This window comes from Aplidium turbinatum, chromosome 7 (genome assembly GCF_918807975.1).
Source record: "Aplidium turbinatum chromosome 7, kaAplTurb1.1, whole genome shotgun sequence".
Taxonomy (NCBI): Eukaryota; Metazoa; Chordata; class Ascidiacea; order Aplousobranchia; family Polyclinidae; genus Aplidium; species Aplidium turbinatum.
In genome coordinates this window covers 22,597,610-22,616,257 of record NC_137478.1, presented here as the reverse complement: position 1 = coordinate 22,616,257, position 18,648 = coordinate 22,597,610, and the positions used below count along the sequence as shown (strand labels likewise).

Genomic DNA, 18,648 nt, shown 5'->3' with positions numbered 1-18,648 from the left:
TGTCATCAAGTTAGAATTGATAGCGGATGCTTGTAACATGACTTTACCGTCGCCAGTCTAATTAAATGTACTTGTTTTTCAATCTTATACAATAAAACTAAATTTGGTGTAGTCAGCATGCTGAATGAACTCAATGACTGGCTAATATGCACATTTAATCAGAAATTTTCATCCCTGTACCATTACTTAACTACAAAGCAGCAGATTAATGGTAAATAAGATGCCAACTTCTGTGCAATAGCAAACTTTATGGGTGAAGTTAATCTAGTTTTATAATATATGAGTAGGTACGATTTTGAAAAATCATGGCTTAACGTTATTGAACATTTGTTGGCTTAAAAGTTGAAACAATTTATTCTAGAATCGTTTAATAGATTCTGAAAGATTCAATAGTGGCTGGCACTATCAGCAAAAATCAAACTGATATTAATTAGTCAATTAGAAGGAATTCAGGCCAAGCTATGTGAAATGCAAACAGAAAAGATACCACAACCCCAATTCCACGTGCAAAATATCTTGGCTTTTATTGTTCATTATACAAGCTTTCAATACAATGAGCAATCTACAGTGACAATACACACGCCGCAGCCCAAACCATTGAACACGTTCCAAAGCCAACCTCAAAATAAATTAAACTAGTTAGTACAATACAAACAAATGGAGTGGTTAATGTTCTGGCAAGGATGCCATTCCAAAAGGAAAGGAGCTAATTTGGATTTGATTGGCTACCACAAAATGAAGCAATGTAAAATGAAGTCATCGCACTGGCCGGTGATCAAAAGAAGAAAAATGAGTGGCATAGAACAAGGTTACAGGCAGTTCAACACATTTTTGGTTGATTTTGTGTGTTGTGTTAACTTTACCTCATCCTTAACACGTCAGTCCTGTGATAACACGTTGATGGTTTCTTTAGCAAGAAGTAGAGCTATACCTACGCCTGTGTATTGTCAAAACAAGGTTAAGAAAAAAACTAATCAATCACAGATATTGTACATTTTTTTGAAATATTCCATTTACAACATACTTTTAATAGAGAATTTAGTGTTGAAATGGTTAGTATTTAGGGTAAAAATTTAATCCATATAAACTTAGTCATACACTTATGATGATATATATAAATATTTTTGTAGACAGTAATACATTAAGTATACTGTAGTATATATGTTTGCTTAAACTTAAGCACATATTGAAAATAAGCATTAGAAGTACGGTACCTTATTTGATAGCCTAATCACATTATCATAACACATACAACCACAATGAATTAAAAAAAATAATCTTTGTATTGTCCATGGGCACTTAAAAATACGATGGTGAAATAAGATAAATAGATGAAACATTAATTATTATCAACCAATTTTGATAATACAATCCTCATGTGAAGGGTGTGACCAATGTAATGTAAATCTAAAAGCATCTTAATATTTTTTAACCTGAAAATTAAAACAAAATAGATTAATACAATCAGTAACATGTTATTTACTTTTGTGGCAAAGATTCGGTATTCTAATGGAAATAGCCAATCTTAGTGGACACTTCTTAACATGACATAAACTACGGTATAAAGTTATTAACCGTCTTGGTGATTGTCAATTTGCGGTTAGCCATTTAGTCAGCTTTCTGTTCAATGCTTACCGATAATACATTTTCAAATAAACATGGTACCGGTACTTTTGAAAAAAATGGAAAATATTTACCCAAAATCGAAATCTTAAACTTTTTGAACTTGGGATTTGAGATTAAATACCATAATATTTAAATTTCTCAACGTAGGAAAAAAAACTTTACTTTAATACAAGCTGATAAGATTTGTTTATGTATTTGCTGAAAAAATGGTACTTTTTGCAAAACGAAACATTTTGTTATATGTTTAGTTCATTATGATAGGCTGGAATCATAGAAGTTAGCTTTGAATTTAAGATGAAGTAAAATTTCAACTTACACTCTCACAAGGGCATTTAAAACTCAATATATTTTTTTAGAAATAAACAGAGGTGGACACTACAAGTGCAATTTTTTTGGCAGCGACAACGGCGCTACTTTTCCCCAATGTAGTGGTAGCAACGCTTGCCTGTGATGCTTCTGAGGCGCACTGAATTTCCGTGATGAAACATATTCACAACCAGGTTTGTCTGCTTCAAAACATCCTACTTAAAGATGTAAGTGCAATTTGAAGATGGGACCTTAAAAAATTTCATTTCATATAACTAATAGCGTGGTTAACCCAAACTGCTCTACCAAATACCAACCAAACTTAACAATTATTAACTCCAACAAAGTATTTGAAAGTACCCATGTGATGTACAATATAAAAACAGTACGGTATATAACGATATCTCATATTAAATCTTGTATGTTTTAAGTTTCTACAACTGACAAAAAAGTTTCTATTTTTTGAAACAGGGTCTTCCTCATATGCCACAGCATGGTGACAACTTGAAACTGACAAGACCTATGATAGTTTTTATGTTTTGCTATATATAATTGTAGGCTACACAGATTGATACAATACTAGGGCAAACACAAGGATTTACAAATCATTTACCTTTATCGCTCTATCACTTGTTGAATAGAGATCACCTAAAAAGGACAGAGACAAGATAGGTTTTCAAATCAGGACAGCTTCAAGAAACAGATATTTTCAGCTGATTATGTTAGGCCTAAAAACTTCAACCAATTGCAATACAATATCAATGCCTAGTTAAATCTATCATAAAAAACAAGTTTTTATTTTGACAATGACATAATGTTAATGTAGCCTACTAGCAAGTCTAAGTACTGCAGTGGTGGATCCAAGGGAAAGGGGCAGTTGCCCTTCCTAAAACAGAGAAAAGTAGGGTGCAAGTATAGAATCCGCCACCCTGGTCACCAGTAGTAGGTATTATTTATGATGTATGTGTAAGGTCAGATTAATGTAGAACTGTGGTTTGTTAAAATCCCCCCCTAAAGGTTACTTGCTGGATCTGCTCAGTAGGCTCCTACTGTTTTAGCATATAAAAAAATTGCAACAAAATGGACTAAGTTTCAATAAGTGCCGATTTTTTGGCATAACAAGAGCACTTTCTTAGAATATAAAGGGTTATGGACACTGAAATACCAACTTAACTTCAATGCAAAAACGAAAAATAGGGCATAAGATCACTTTAGTTTTAAAGCAACATAGGTAGTCTACCTGTGGGGACTCAAGACAGACAAATGTTGTTTTTCCTTTAGACCAGCGGTTCTTAAACTGGGGGGCGCGCCCCCCTTGGGGGGCGCAAAAGGTTCACAAGGGGTGCGCGAGCGATCTCAAACTATGTGACTAAACGTCGCGTAATGACATTTTGGGTCGTAATGAAATAGTTTAATTTAGTCTAGTGCCGGTAGGTTGTAGTCTTGCCATGACGTCAATTGACCACAACCGTTGGTATGAAATGTCGAACGATAAAATATAACCAATCGTAACAATTGATGCATTGTTACGTTATCATTGCTGTAACGTGCTGACCATCTAGAAGTGGATTTATTGCCAGGATAAAGCAAAAAAGTCCCAATGCTATTGGATCTCACTGCGTGATTCACCGTGAGGCTCTGGCCTCCAGGACTCTACCAGCTGCAATGAAAGATAAGCTTAGGCCTGCAGTAATCATACGAGCCGTCAACTTCGTCAAAACCAGTGCCGTCAATAAGAGACTGTTTACCAAGCTGTGCAAGGATATGGATTCGAACCATGAGACTCTTCTTTTCCATACATCTGTTCGTTGGTTATCGAAAGGTAATATGTTAGCCCGCGTGTATGAAATGAGAGATGAACTGATGCTATTTTTGGAAGCTCATGGGAAGCAAGATCTCCTTCTGCCATTTTCATCGGAGAAGTTTCAGCTGGAGTTGGCATACCTCGTGGACATTTTCGAGGCCCTCAATAACTTAAATCCGCTCTTGCAGGGCAGAAATACTAACCGAATTAATAGCTATGATTCCATTCGAGCATTTGTGGCAAAGCTGGGGTTGTGGCACCGCCGAATACAAATAGGAAATGCAGCTTCATTTCCCAACCTAGATACTGCACTTGACAAAAAGCAACTTGAACTGGAAGGTGAGCTTAAGGCTGAAGTGGAGGCTCACCTTCAGCTTTTGAAACAAGAATTCGAACGCTATTTTCCAGACTTGGGTGACACCGACCTTCCAGAATAGAAGATGACAAGAAATCCCTTTCGTGTTAACAAGGACATTCTTCCCGACGGTTTGCAAGAGGAATTCTTGGAAATAAAGTGTAACTCCACTGCAAAAGACGATTATGAAGCAATGCCACTAACTGATTTTTGGGTTAAATATTTGCACATATACAAGGGAGTGGGTAGCGTGGCGATACGCACACTTCTTCCGTTTTCGTCTACTTATCTGTGCGAGATTGGCTTTTCTACACTTTTGAACATAAAAACAAAACATCGAAACAAACTTATTGATTGTGAAGCCGATCTGAGGTGTGCATTATCAGCTACAAAGCCTCAAATTAAACTTTTGGTTTCCGAAAAACAGTTACATCCCTCACATTGATGAAAGCTAAATATAAATTTCCGTAGTCATTACACTTTATTGTTTGCTAATTTTGTAGTTTGGTGGGGCGCAAGTTTGGATGGCACGTCAAAGGGGGGCGCGGCTCAAAAAGTTTAAGAACCCCTGCTTTAGACTGTCTTGGCCTTTAGGGCTAGGCTCTTTATCTCTATCCTATTTCTAGTGATAACTGCTTCAGCATTAATCAATACACCAGCCTAGCTTATTTCTGAAATTATAACTTTCGGAGCTAAATCGAAGGAACGGAGTTTCACAGATTCACACTTCACTGTTGTCTAACTTGTCTTACCAATGCAGTCATGAGATAGATATAGGCTTACTCATTCTGTTTCGGTTTTCTGACCTCCAGTGGATTTTAAAGATTTGTTTGTAGGTTTTCAGAAATCTGATCAAAAGTTGGAAAAGCTAAGTTCAGTTCAGTTCAGTTTATTTTTGTTTTGTTGGCGAAAAAGAAAGACACAAAAAGCAAAAACACAATAAACACATATAATTCGCACAACAAGGATGGCAGCGAAAGACCAAAAGGTCACCAAAGTCAGCTGCCACCCAAACATTTAAACAAAAGACCCAAAATTAAGAACATTAACACATACGGTAGCCTATATAATATATAGCACAATACCAGCACTTTAATTTGTAAAAATTAACAATGGAATTAACAATACATTAACAATGGAATAACACAGGGCAACATAAAAAAACATTGTGTAGAGAAATAAGCGGATGATACGTTTCAGGAGTGATCATTGTACAAATTCTTTAATAAACATTTATATTTAAATTTAAAAACATTGTAAGACTTTTCTTTTATTTTATTTGGTACTTGATTCCATAGTTTCACTCCATTAAAACATAGCATCTTTTTACCAGAGTTTGACGTTGTAGAAGGCAAGTATAAATTATTTTTTTGGTTCTGACGGGTTCTATGATGGTGAATTTCATTTACAAAAATAAAGCAGCCAGCAAAGGCCGGGGCAGCATTTTGTGCACATATTTGTACATAAATTTTGCAGTTTCTAATTTAATAATTTCGTAAATTCTGAGCACATTAAATTAGTGATAAAGAACAGTTGTATTTGTTGACCTCGGCAAAAATAAGCAGGATCGAATGAACTTGTTTTGTAACACTTGTGGTGGAGCAAGCAATGTATAGCATAATATAAAGCCCGTAATACTGTTAAAGGGGCAATGTATCTCAGCTTAAATGCTATGCCGCAGACCTTTGCAAGCTGCTTTCTAAGATTAATAATATGACTATCCCATGTCAATCGCTCATCCAAAGTTACACCTAGATAGTTTATACATTTCTTCCTTTCGATAGATCGGCCACTGATGGACAGACTAATATTTTCTGCTGCACTTTTTTTGTTGCAGAGGATCATATAAGTAGTTTTACTATAATTTAATGAAAGTTTATTGGATTTCATCCACACATCAATTTTTTCTATTTCTCTATTGACAATTTTTTTGGAGAGATGACAGGCATTTATCTGACATATGAAAGTTTGAGTCATCAGCAAAAAGTGTAGTTGAAAAAGAAGATGCATTTGGAAGATCATTCACATAAAGAAGAAAAAGCAAGGGACCAAGGATTGACCCCTGTGGGACACCACATTTAACAACATTGAAATTAGAATTCTTACCGTTAATTTTTGTACTTTGCATTCTATTTGTTAGATAAGATGTTAAAACGTTTAAAAACTTGCCACAAAAGCCATAGGCTAATGGTGAAGTTTTTTTAAAAGTATGCCATGATCAATTGTATCGAAAGCTTTACTTAAATCAACAAAAACCGAGCATGTGTATTTATGACCATTCAAGTTAGAAAGTAAATCATCATAAATTTTTGTCAATGCTAAGCTTGTTGAATCATTTTCACGAAAACCATGTTGAGCTGGGGTTAAAATATTATATTTGTCAATAAAATTCATCATCCGTTTATATAGAATTTTTTCGAAAATTTTGGCAAAAGTTGGCAATAAAGAAATTGGTCGCAAATCTGTAAAGTGTAAAGGTGAACTAACTTTTAGTACAGGTATTATCAGACTCTTTTTGAGTACATCAGGAAAGATTTCTTGCAAGACACATTTATTCAGTACTTTTGTTAAAAAAGGGCATATAATTACATTAGCCATTTTGATAAATTTAGAAGGTATTTCAACAATGCCTGAAGCTTTATTTGCTTTGAGGCTCCTTGTAGGGTTAGGGTCTAGTAGGCTTGATCTAGTAGGCTTGATCTAGTAGGCTTGGATTAGATTCTCCACAAAATCTAGTTGCATTTGTTATCAGTGACTGGCAGCCTGCAGCTTCAAGGGCTTCTTTATAATTTAATACTGCAGGAGACTTTGCAGCCTTTAACTGTTTAACAAGTCAATATTCATATCTCCACAAATTATGTATTTACATCGAGAGTTTTCTAATTTATTTAAAGAATCAATTATTTTGTCTTTGAATGCAGAAAAAGCGTAACTAGGATGACGATATATGACTCCTACAATAATACTTAATGAGTTTTTTTTGCACAATTTCAACCCAAAGATTTTCACAATTGGGTGAAAACGGCAATCTGGTAGAAAAGGCAATCTGGTACCACTGGTAGGCTACGCATGGGCGATCTAACCAATAATTAGAAGCAATCACTAAGAAAACGAATCAGTATTTTTTTAAATTTATTGATATAGGCCTACTGTTGTGAGTGATATAGCCCGGCCCAACCTTAGCAATGATTTTTTTTCTTTAAGAAGTCGGTGCTGACAAAGCGATATCGGTGATGATGATCAGGAAAAACATGCACTTTTTCCTTATTTTGTGAAAATTTTGCGCTCGTTTCCATTTCATTCACCTATCTGCAGCCTACATCAACCTAACAGGCGCATGCTGCAGATAGCCCATGCCCCATGTTTTCTGCAGTGGGTTTTTATCTTAAAGAGATAGACTTGTTATGCACATCTCAAAAGCCAAATTTTTATCCTCGGATTGAGAAAGCCTTCGATAGGTTATTTCTGACAGTTTTGCATCATTGCAGATGTAGCCTACCGTTCCCCTTTGAACCACTGACGCTGGTCCGGTTACCGAGGTTGGCACAGTGAAGTTTCAGTTCCTGCTTAAAAATCGGGCGAGGGGCGCTTGACTAAGTAAGCTATCGGGGCGGACAGCGGAAAAAAACAATGCAATATTCTGAAGTAAACACACTGTTTAATCAACTATTTTGTAGTTGAATTATCCATATCACGCCAGTATCAACAAAGGTATGAAGTAAAATGAGCCTTGTATTGGAGGATGGGGGTTTAAAGTACGAACATCTTTGACGGATTTATAAAATACTACTTAAACATTAGGCCTACACAGCTGGTAGTTTTGACAGGGCATCCAGGGGGTAGGCTACTTTAGAAGTCGGGGTAATTTTCGACCCCTAGAACCTTTTTAAGGAGCACGGAAATATAAAGAAACCACAACGAATTCTTTGGATAGTTGGATCTGGCAATATTTTGCACGTTGCAACATGTTGAAGTTGAACATATTTTTATTAATGATAACTACGATTCTACGAAGCACTATTAACACTGTGCTGACGGCACGATAACTGATATGCTAACAAATGCGTTACACCAGTGCAAGGGTCGGCAACCACCGGGGCCCGGTCGCCACCCGATGCTGGTCCGTAAAGAATTTGCAACCGGGCTTCGCAAAATAAAGGCTCCGCAAATTTAACCTAGGCCAAATCTGGCATATAAATTTATCTTGTTTTTTTTTTAGCTGTAGCTTTTGCTGCATTAGCTTAAAATTATCCAAAAGATGTAAAAGATAGTCCAACTCCAAACGAAAAATTTTAATTGCATTTTACTTGATGGTGAAACGTGTTCTCTTTTTGGGCTATGAAAATATGGTAGGCCTAATTTTATAGGCTAGATTTTTCAGCAAAAACTTTCCGCGCCTCTAATTCGGAAAATCCTTAACAAGATAAAAATAGCCTACCGGTACTAATTTTGTTATATTAAATTTATAAAATTAGAAATTCTAGATATCAGCAAAACTACAGTACGGTAGGCCTACTCTGTTTATCTTTCATGCCTTTTCTCGGTAGCCAATGCACTGACACTTTCTGGACAAGCATAAACAACACAGGTTGCAACGGGCAGGCTCAGCTCACATCCAGTGGCGCAGCCAGATCTATTTTACAAGGGGGGGCAAAGAAGGGGCAAGGCGTTTTCCGGGGGCAACATTTTTCGTGACGTCATAAGTGAAGGCGATATAAATTGCTTTAAAATTGATCTTAGCGTTAAATTTTAATTGACAATAAAAGATTAACTTTCTGCCTTGGACTGGTCATTCGGATTGCATTTGCTGATTCTAGTTCGTTTATAATTGAAGGAAAAGCGACACAAATGACAGCTTCTAAATAACGATCATGGTGAATCAAGATAACACACCATATTGTGATTAGGCTATATGAAAAAATAAAAAGTATTAGTCGCAAAAAGGACAGTGAAAAAATTGCTGCTTTCAATAACAATTGTTAGAAAAATGGTTGCAAGAAAGCCTTGAAACTTTTTTTGGCCTGACTGTAGTATGAACTAACTTACAAATTACAATAAAGAGGTTGCGGGTAACATTTATAGTAAGTTAGTTAAGTCTTGAGCTTTTGTGGTGTTTTGGCAAAGGAAAAATTCGGCACCACTTAAATCAAAACGGTTCTCCTATTACTGTGGTTATTTGCAAATACATTAACGAATTCGTTTGGAATCGAGATCAGTTGACCTTTTCTGTTCGATGTTAATGGTACCGAGATCACCAAGCTTTTTGTCTGTTTAGTTGTAGTTCGATTGTTTTTTAACAAAAAACGCTCCATTCTGATACAATGTGAATGCAGCAACCACAGATCAACTGAGATTCCGCCTATTCACCATTCGACGTAGCTGGTTGCTGTGGTGCCAACAACTCCGGCAACAAAGTTACAACTTACTCCCTGTAACTGCCCTGACATTCTCATAACTTTCGCAGCGGGAATCCTACGAGCTCACTCATAGATGGCAAAAATCAAAGACTTTCCGAAGATTAATTGTGACATAGGCCTATTGTTTTCAGGTGAATCAAAGAAAGCGAATGAATTTTATCTCAGACTACAAAAACTGTCGTTTTTACATTCACCCAATGTAAAAATGACGGATTTTGCTGTCTGGGATCGAATCTGGTTGAATTAGGCGAGCTACTGTAATCTAAAGCTCTATGAGAGACTGAATTCTAATCAAAAACAGTTTTCCCTGATTAACGTCTATAGGCAATTGCCTCCCTTGGCTACGCCACTGCTTACATCAGCCTTGACTGAAAAAAAATTTTGCTGATGTAGGCTAACTTCTACCTCGACCATTTCTAAGTGTCTCATGGTTTATTGACATAAATATTCAATAAATGCACATTAATGTTACATAAGGTCAATAAAAAAGGTTTAGGGTAGGCAATTTCAAATTCTGTTAAAGCCTTGTTTGGGCAAGATATTTGAGAAAGTTGCCGTTATGGTACAGATCAGCGTGAGAAATACTGGTATGAGAATGAATTTTATAAATAATGAGAAATGAAACAGAAAGTTGGAAAACATTTTGCACAGTGATAACAACGTTAAATAAACTATATTCTTAAAATAAAATCAACATGTAGGCCTAAAGCGCAGTGTAAAAACTGGCCGACATTTTCCGCATTTGCAGAAAAACGTTTTCTTTTTCAAAAACGAAAATGCAAAGACGTATTTTTCAAAGCAACGATAGATTATTTCGCTATTGTTTTCGTTTGCTGTAAATACGAAAAGGCTACAGTAGCCTACTTTGTGGTTTTTGAAACTGATTTACGGTCTATGGCCTAGTGGCCTACCAATAGGCTAATCAACAATCGTAAAAGGTTACAGCTTGTACCAGGTTACCAGCTGAAATGATGAAGGTTTTTACGATTGAAACATTTACGAGCAGAAGTAGCCTATTTCTATTCATGTTTATTTCTAGTGCAAAAATAGCACTTGAGCGCTGACGTAACAAAAATCATCAAACCGTGACGATCCTTAACAAGATAGGAATCTCTCGTTTGCAAATTTACGCTATTTCAACAATGTTCAACGTAAAAGCAACGTACGGCACCCACAAGAAATAAGTTAACCACCAAAAAAATTAGAGCACGATAACGCGTGCAAGCGTATAGAATGCTTTGCGTGCTATCCCAGACATCAACATTCGACATTTTACATTGATTCAACGTCTGCAGACGTCGTCCCATTGTCGACGTGTGACACGTCGTGCTGTTCAGATCAATCAATTATTATCATTTGCTAAAATGTTACTAAAAAAATTTATATTCGTATTTCAAGATAAAATTCTGTGAACATGAATTTAACACAAAGTTTGTATTCTACTCTTTGCCTATTGGTAGGTAGGCGGAGACAAATATACAGGCAAGAAACATTTATGAACCGAGTCATTACACAGCAAGAGGTTAATATTCAGTGTAAAACAACGGAACTAATCTTTGTATGTCCTGCTAGTTAAATAGCGATCGTTTCCCTTTTATAAAACAGCACCTTGAATAAAAATGTGTAATATTTCATTGTTTTCCCAATTTTTTTTTAGTTTTTGCTATAAGAATTTTATAATTTGCGCAATATTCTGTAACTTGAAGAGAATGTTGAAATAAATAAAACTTTACAATATCCCTTCCTTGGAAGATTAACCGTCAAGATTGCAACGTGTAGCCTGTAGGCTAGAATCGTTTACAAAAACGTTATACTATCATGTGAGATGACTTGGGACAGGCAGATTTCTTACAAAAAAGTAGGATAGCCTACCCAAGACTGTTAAGATAATTTGTTCTAGGTACCAATGACTAGCCCTACAAAACAAGACACCTCAAAAAGAAGTAAAGAACAAGAAAATACCAGGAAAATCATTAATGTAAGAGTTAGTTGTCTCTAAAATAATCTAGATGCAATCGCATTGTAGCAAAAGAATACATAGGCTAGTGTTTTTTCAAGCTACCAAATTACACAAATTTTCTCAGGCCCGATCCAAAAAGATCATTGTAAACGCGAGAGAACACCCTGCTAACACGGCACTGAGTGGGTGGCGTTTTACGCAGTGTACGAGAACCCTTAAAATGCATTTAAAATGCTGTTGCCAATTTGACATAAATATATTCTTAACGAAGTCACTATTTTTAATTCAATATCTGTTAGTGAAAGAGGACTGATTTTATCAGCTGTGTTCTATATTTGTTACAATTTAAATAGGGAACTTTAATATAATTTTTTTCTATTTCATACGATACAAGATCATGTTTTTCAGTAAATTTTTCTATCAAATTGGTGCAAATCAAGTGGCAAAAGTTTTCCATGAAAAAGAGATAAACAACTTGAAGAAACAACACCAGGCTATGAAATGGTAGGCTACAAGTTAGCAAATGCAATCGTAAAAGTATTTGATATCTTGCGTCACATGAACTTTAAATAACAACGAAACAAGACCAAAGGCTGTGTTCCAAGATATTTTTTGTAAACAAAAATTGTGCATAAATAAACATGTACAATTGTACATATACCGTGTAGCCTACCATTGTACTCCCCTTGTGCATAAGGAAAAGTTTGATAACCGACAAATCGCACGAACGTTCAATGATAAACATGTTTATTTATTGAAGGCAGTTGGTAATGTCCATAGATGTTCTTTGTTGGTGGCTCTGCAGGCTGTAATATAAACACGTGAATTATGCATAATTGTACATTTACAAAACGTTTAAACTATTGAGCAACAAAAGCTAGCAAAATTTAGCTGCAATATGTTATGGATCTATTTATTTAAAGAAAATGAAAGGCCAATGCCGTGTGTTTGGTGATAAATTAAACAACGGAACGTTGTGAAAAAAAAGCGTGCAAGAAGTCATCATCATTATCATGCACTTGTCCCTTCTTTAGTAGATGAGACCTGGCGTTTGTCCCGGCTAGCAGGGGTCCGCTGGTTTTTGCAGCCTTTTGCCATGCTACCCAGTTGTTGAGGTTGGTTCTATCATGCATTAGAGATTTACATTGAGGTCGATTCTCTAAGAGTTGCAAGGCTACAACTTAATTTTAGTTTGTTTTTTTTCAACCAAATAACTAAAATTTGCTTAAGATTCTCTTAAAGTTCTGGGAGTAAATTGGCCGTGCTCACTGACAATGGATTAAAAATAACATTGGTTCTCCACTTTTTCGACCGTTTAAGCGTTTTATTCAAACAATTTAAGCAGATAGCTTTCTGAAAACTTAATTCGAAAAAGAAATGGTTGCATATCATTGAAGGCTTGTAGAGTTGCCTATCTTGTAAGATACTTGATGGAGCAATCTGTTGGGTTTTTCCGAATTTACAAAAATTTTTAGAACAAGGTCAAGAAGACTCCATAAATTGAAAATATTGGTCAAGACAGAGTTTCAGTCAGGTTTGCAAATAAATTATTCGAATTTGAAAAGGACAAAAGAAAAGAGAAGTGACGGCTGATAGAGCAAAAGTCATTACAACTATCGACTACATAAAGAAGAACTCAAACAAGTACAATACTGTTTGTACTAAGAGTAGACGCCAAGTAAAGAATGATTGGAACGCTTGGTCAATGGTTAATCTGAATCAAGTGCATAAGACTTCTTGATAGGTTTCGTTTCTCAAAGTTCTCTGGGGCCGAGGGTTTATCCTTTCACCATCCCGGAGACGCCTTGGTATGTCTCTGCTTGTTAACACCAGCATCATTGCGCTCAGTTGCCAGAACGAACCACGAGGGAGTAGAGAACATGAGCACTGAGTCTTATTTGCAGAAGCTAAATTAATGGATTGGAAAGATTTCATATCTAAAATTCATTTTTTGCCAATGTATGTTTGTTGTTAGCACTGAATATAAAAACAGTTTAGTCTTCGAAGTGTTTGCGAAACCATTAGTTTTATACATATTCATTGTTTTAATTTAAAAAAAAAAACAAGACAATCAAAACCATCAACTGCTCATCCATCAAATACCTTAATCTTTGGCTTATAAAGAGTTTTCGGATGCAGCATGTTCGTTTTCAGGATCTCAGGAAGCAAAGAGGATGATGTTGACTGATGGTGGCGGTGGTGTGGCAGATGGACTTTTGGGAGCAAGGATGAGGAGAACTTTGGCGCACCCCCAAAACCTTGAGGGTGAACGGAGTTTCCGTTTATGGGGACCAGATGTGGTAACCCCCCGGTGTTTATGCCACCAGTACCATGCACACTAATGCCACCTAGAGTTTGTTGTTGTTTTTGTTGCTGTTCCGCTAACCGCCGTTGTCGTCTCTGTAATAAAAAAAGTATTGTCATAACAAAAACCAATTGTTGTTTAATTTTTGAAGCAGGCGACGACAAATCAGGCTCGGAAACGATTTTCAAAACACTAAAATAGCAACCATTGACAAAGATACTACAATGCAGTAATGCTGCATCTGTTTATACTACAGAAGTATGCTTTGACATTATTTGCTACATTTTCAGCCTTTTATCGTTACGTTTTTCGCTTTCTGATTAAAGCGTCGGCTCTGTTCAACAACGTTCCAATGTCTATGTTCTGGGCTACCACTTATTCAAGAAGCTAAAAGAATTTTTTTTAAATGCTAGAATCTTTTAATTCCGCTTTCCTTTTCTGATGGCTTATGCACATCGCTGAAGGTAATTGATAACAAAAAAAAAAGTAACAGAAAGTTATAAATAATATTTTGTGCCGCAAAACAGCGCGTGTTCACTTCCTGCAGGCGATCCACATCGACATCACAAGCTCTGGTTGTTGTTGAATAAAGATAAGGATTTGTTTATTTCACAATAGCTGTCGGGCGAATCCACTAATTAGTCCCTTTTTACATTGACTTGAAGTTTTCAAAAATAACTAATACTCTGGCTAGGGAGTCATACACGGCACTGCTCAGTCACAGTACTATGACAATTGATTGAACGATAGTTCATCGAAAGACACAGGAAAGGGTTTTGCGAAATAAATCCCTAAAATTCACAATATCCCTAACCTCCAGTAGTGTCATGAATTTGCGTGACACGATTGGATGCTAAGCGGAGGAACACTGTTTCGCGGTACAATATTAGCAAAAAACCTGATCTGTTTTACTCCCTTGATTCGTTCTTCCGTTTTCTTCCAGCTTCATTTTCCCTAATATATTCTGTCTGGGCAACATGTCTGCATTCATGAAAGGAACAAAAGTCGTAAGCTGCGCTTTGGTCTTGTTTTGAAAATCCTTTTCTGAACTGCTACAACCTGTGAGCGACTTTCTGCTTCTCTTCTTGCCAACGCCGAACGTCCCATCCTCAAGAAAAAAAGGTGCAATTTTTATTTTTTTTGACATCGCTATAATGGCATCTAGACTGGAAGCCAAAAGCTAAGCCTCATCTTGCACAGCAAACAAGATTACCATATTGGCGGTTTTAACACCAAATTTTAGAAACTTGACGTTTTTTAAAGAAATTTTCCGATTAAAATATGGCAAGTCCGCAACACCTTAGGCCAGGGGTCACCAACCTTTTTTGCATGCGGGCCACTTTGGCGCTAAGGAGAGCTGTGACGGGCCGCACTAATACAATTATAGGTAGGTTGACTCTTATGCTAGAAAATAACGCATTTCGTACCCAGTATCCAGCGTTACATATTGTTAATATTTATCTTAGAATACCGCAGCAACAAAATTAGCCGAACAGCTCCTTTAACAACACTTTCACTTCTTTAACAATGTCTAATAAACGAGGCCACTTGTTTTGCGCACTTATAGCGAGGCGAGCGAATATTCATCGCCAAGCAAGATTGGTGTTGTCACTTCGCTTCACAAAAGATATCTTGCAATTAACAGTTTCAGTAAACAAGAAGAACGCTTGTGGAAATCACCAAAAAAACGTTTCTATCGTAACTCATGAACAGCGTTCCCTCTAAAAAAACAATGAGTTGGTTTTTCATCCTTTTTGTGAGAGTCTACAAAACCGTCTTTCTTTGATTATTAGACAACTGTCACTTGCGGTGCTTATCAGCATGGCAAGAATTGTAGATTAACAACATTTTTGCAGCACTAAGCTAAATCTTTTTCAACTGCCCGGAAGCATAATAATTCCACTTTGTACGCGAATCAACCACTGGGACAGTGTGGCTGCACATCGCATTGGAATAACTTTAAGCGACCCCTACCTAGAACTACAATCTGATTGGTCGGTCGGTGGAATCGTATGCAAAGCGAAAATATGCTTCCCGGAAAATAATTTTTGCCTTCATGCACTTTAACTCCTCAAGAAAAGTATTTTTGGTTATACTTGTACGCTGATACCTTCCACGGGCCGCACATAACAGCTTGGCGGACCGCATGCGGCCTGCCAGTTGGTGACCCCTGCCTTAGGCTGTGGTAGTAATCATGCTGTTGACAAAATCAGCCCAAAATGCAATATTATGAAAAGAATGATCAAGATTCGGGCAAAGTTGCCTTTTCAAACCTCATGTTTGAATAGTTGATAGAACAGAGTTTTTTAAACTATTTACAATGCTGAAAAAAATTAAAAAAAAAAAACGCCAAAAATATATCAAAATGTCAAATTCAAAGTAGCCTGCCAAACGCATTACAAAGCGCGCAAATTTTTAAAACTTGGCATTAAAACTGCCAATATGGCAATCTTGTTTGCCGTGTAAGATGAGGCCTAGCGTTTGGCTTCCAGTCCAGCTGCTATCATAGCGACGTCCACGGCCTGAATACGACTTTCAACTATTGTTTTGCTGCAATTGACTTAAATGCGATTGATTTTAACAAATTCTTTCCTGACATTATACTGATGAAATTTTAAAAAACGAGTTCACTGACACGCACCTCAAGTTCAGTGCCGGATTCAACCGGTTTGCACTGGTTTATAGACATTCAAAGATAAAGCGACCGCTTATTAGTTCAGAATACCTTGTTGCTACAAGGGCAAAAGTAAGCAGGTTCTTTTATATATCTTATCGTTATAGAAATGATTCATAGAAATTTGAGGTCACGCCCAGCGCTCAGCTGCTGTTCCCAATTACACGGGTAGCCTACACTTCCCTTGCAGCTACATTTTTTTTTAAATCTCACATCTAACCTTGCGCGAAAAGTAATTTTTACTATAAACATATAATGATTAACTGCTTGAGTTGTGTTGGTGTATATTTTGTTACGACGATTGACAACCGTTCAAGTTGCTCTACTGTTTTTTTTTTGTAGTTTGAACATTGAATAATGTTATTCAACACGATTGGTTTGTCATCGGCAATTTGTCTAAGATACAGCAAATCCTCAAACCATTGAGAAGTCTAAAGCGATAATCTTCAAATCTACAGCAGTAATGCATAAGCTGGGATTAGCATATTGAAAAATTTCAAGGAAGACTGTGAATAGTGACAAGCACTCGTATAAAGAACTCACCGTTGATTGCTATAGGTTTGCTGAGCAATAAAATCGTCATGAGTGTCTCAAAAATAAAATTGTTATTAAAAAAAAAATATTTTGAAAATTTGTAACGCTTGAAACCACTACAGAAAAAGCACAAGGATGTCTACAGTAAAAATGTAAAAAAACGTAAAAACAACATAAACTTACTCGCTTTTTCTGCACTTGGTTTTGCTTCCACTGTGGTACGTCCCCTGCGTTGGAGCCTGGACCTCCTTTCAGAGAGCCATCGTATCGCGACATCTGTTGAGCATCGTGTGCCTTCTTGTCCGCATCTCTGTGGGAAAAATACTCGTTAGAAATTTATCAGATAAAATGTAAATTTACGTTAATTTAACGTCAGTCGAAATTTTTGCAGACGTTGAATCGATGTAAAAATGACGGGTTTTGCTGTCTGGAAGGTCATACAGGCAACTTTGATTTTAGACCAAACAAGAATCGGGAAAAGTACGTTGCCATCTTGCTAATGTTGTTTTTTTGTTGTAAGTCAAGATAGAGTCTGCCTTACTGAATTTCAGTGAATTCTTGGGACATCCAAACCACAGAGATGGGTTTTAAAACTTCACTTCTTGTCATGGCGTTGGGAGGCAATCGGAGATCACGATTTCAATAGCAACAGTAAAATGTTTTTGCAATGAAATTAAACTACGAATCTAAAGCTGCCATGTCCAATAAAATTTCAGAATGCAGGAAAGAAAAAAGTATGTATAAAAAAAATATTAAATTTATGATAGTATCAATTTTGGAAGTCAATTTTTCTTTTATGTAATAGCCTACTCTTTGGCTCAATGGCCACTTTTAACACAAGGTATTTTTATTCACTGTAAAACTCTTGTTAAAAACAAATCAATATTTTTTTAAGTCTAAACCTTAAAATTAGTTATACTGTTGTACAAATAATTTTGTGCTGTCGATTAATAATCGACATACTATTGTACTGTCGATTAGTTGTGTACTGATGAGTCCTAATGGACAAAAACCGCCGTTTTGCAAAATACAAAAAAAAAAACATTATTGAAATACTGTTGCGATAGCCTAGCCAAATGATTTTAAGATTTAGATTTATAAAAAAAAAACTATTGATTTGTTTTGTTAAAGTGATTGCTTCTAATGTAGATCGCCCATTTGAGAAAAAGTCTTTGTGCAAGGTCGCTTTTTTCAGTTAGCCTTTCCCACTTTTCATACTCTTGTTAAAAGTGGCCATTGGGTTGCGTTGCCTAAGTCTACCCAAATTTTACTTAATTAATTGACGAGTTTACAGGGAAATGTTAATACACGTGGGTTGCTAAATTTCGCTAAAGCAGAAGTAGCATAAGGTAGAATCGTCTGAATAGAAAAACTAGCTGGCTTGTGAACAAAGCTTTCTGTCATGGTTAAGATATTTGAAATTCATTCATTTATTTTCTTAACTTTCTGTTAATTTGACACAATTAACATCAAAACCGTGTGAGAGGCCTTTCTGTTAAAGAATACAAACCTCTATTCTGCCCTAATCAAAACTATGAACGAGATTTTAGCCCACTGCGTTAACAGATCTGCTACTCCAAGTGCACCAGAAAGCATGCAGCATTGTGGTCTCTCCATAAAATCGAAAGCCTATGGTACGCTTCACCTGGTTATGGACATCTTTCATG

General features: G+C 36.3%; 2 protein-coding genes across 6 annotated transcripts in view; both read right to left on the bottom strand.

The window, feature by feature from the left end:
- Window positions 1-2,666, bottom strand: part of LOC145774652 (uncharacterized) — a 34,325-nt gene extending 31,659 nt beyond the window's left edge. Inside the window, exon 1 of the mRNA XM_082585948.1 lies at window positions 2,546-2,666. The gene's annotated coding sequence lies outside the window, so the exon portion shown is untranslated. The remainder of the gene's footprint in view (window positions 1-2,545) is intronic.
- Window positions 2,667-9,934: 7,268 nt separating this feature from the next.
- LOC145774448 (MAPK/MAK/MRK overlapping kinase-like) overlaps window positions 9,935-18,648 on the bottom strand; it is a 29,875-nt gene continuing 21,161 nt past the window's right edge. For 4 of the 5 annotated variants that reach the window (XM_082585699.1, XM_082585703.1, XM_082585700.1 and 1 more), the window contains 4 exons: window positions 17,165-17,291; window positions 14,672-14,881; window positions 13,572-13,868; window positions 9,935-12,274 (listed from right to left, as the gene is read on the bottom strand). In XM_082585699.1, coding sequence (XP_082441825.1) covers window positions 12,200-12,274; window positions 13,572-13,868; window positions 14,672-14,881; window positions 17,165-17,291 — 709 coding nt within the window. In that variant the 3' untranslated portion in view covers window positions 9,935-12,199. The remainder of the gene's footprint in view (window positions 12,275-13,571; window positions 13,869-14,671; window positions 14,882-17,164; window positions 17,292-18,648) is intronic. The other variant, XM_082585702.1, reaches the window with a different exon arrangement.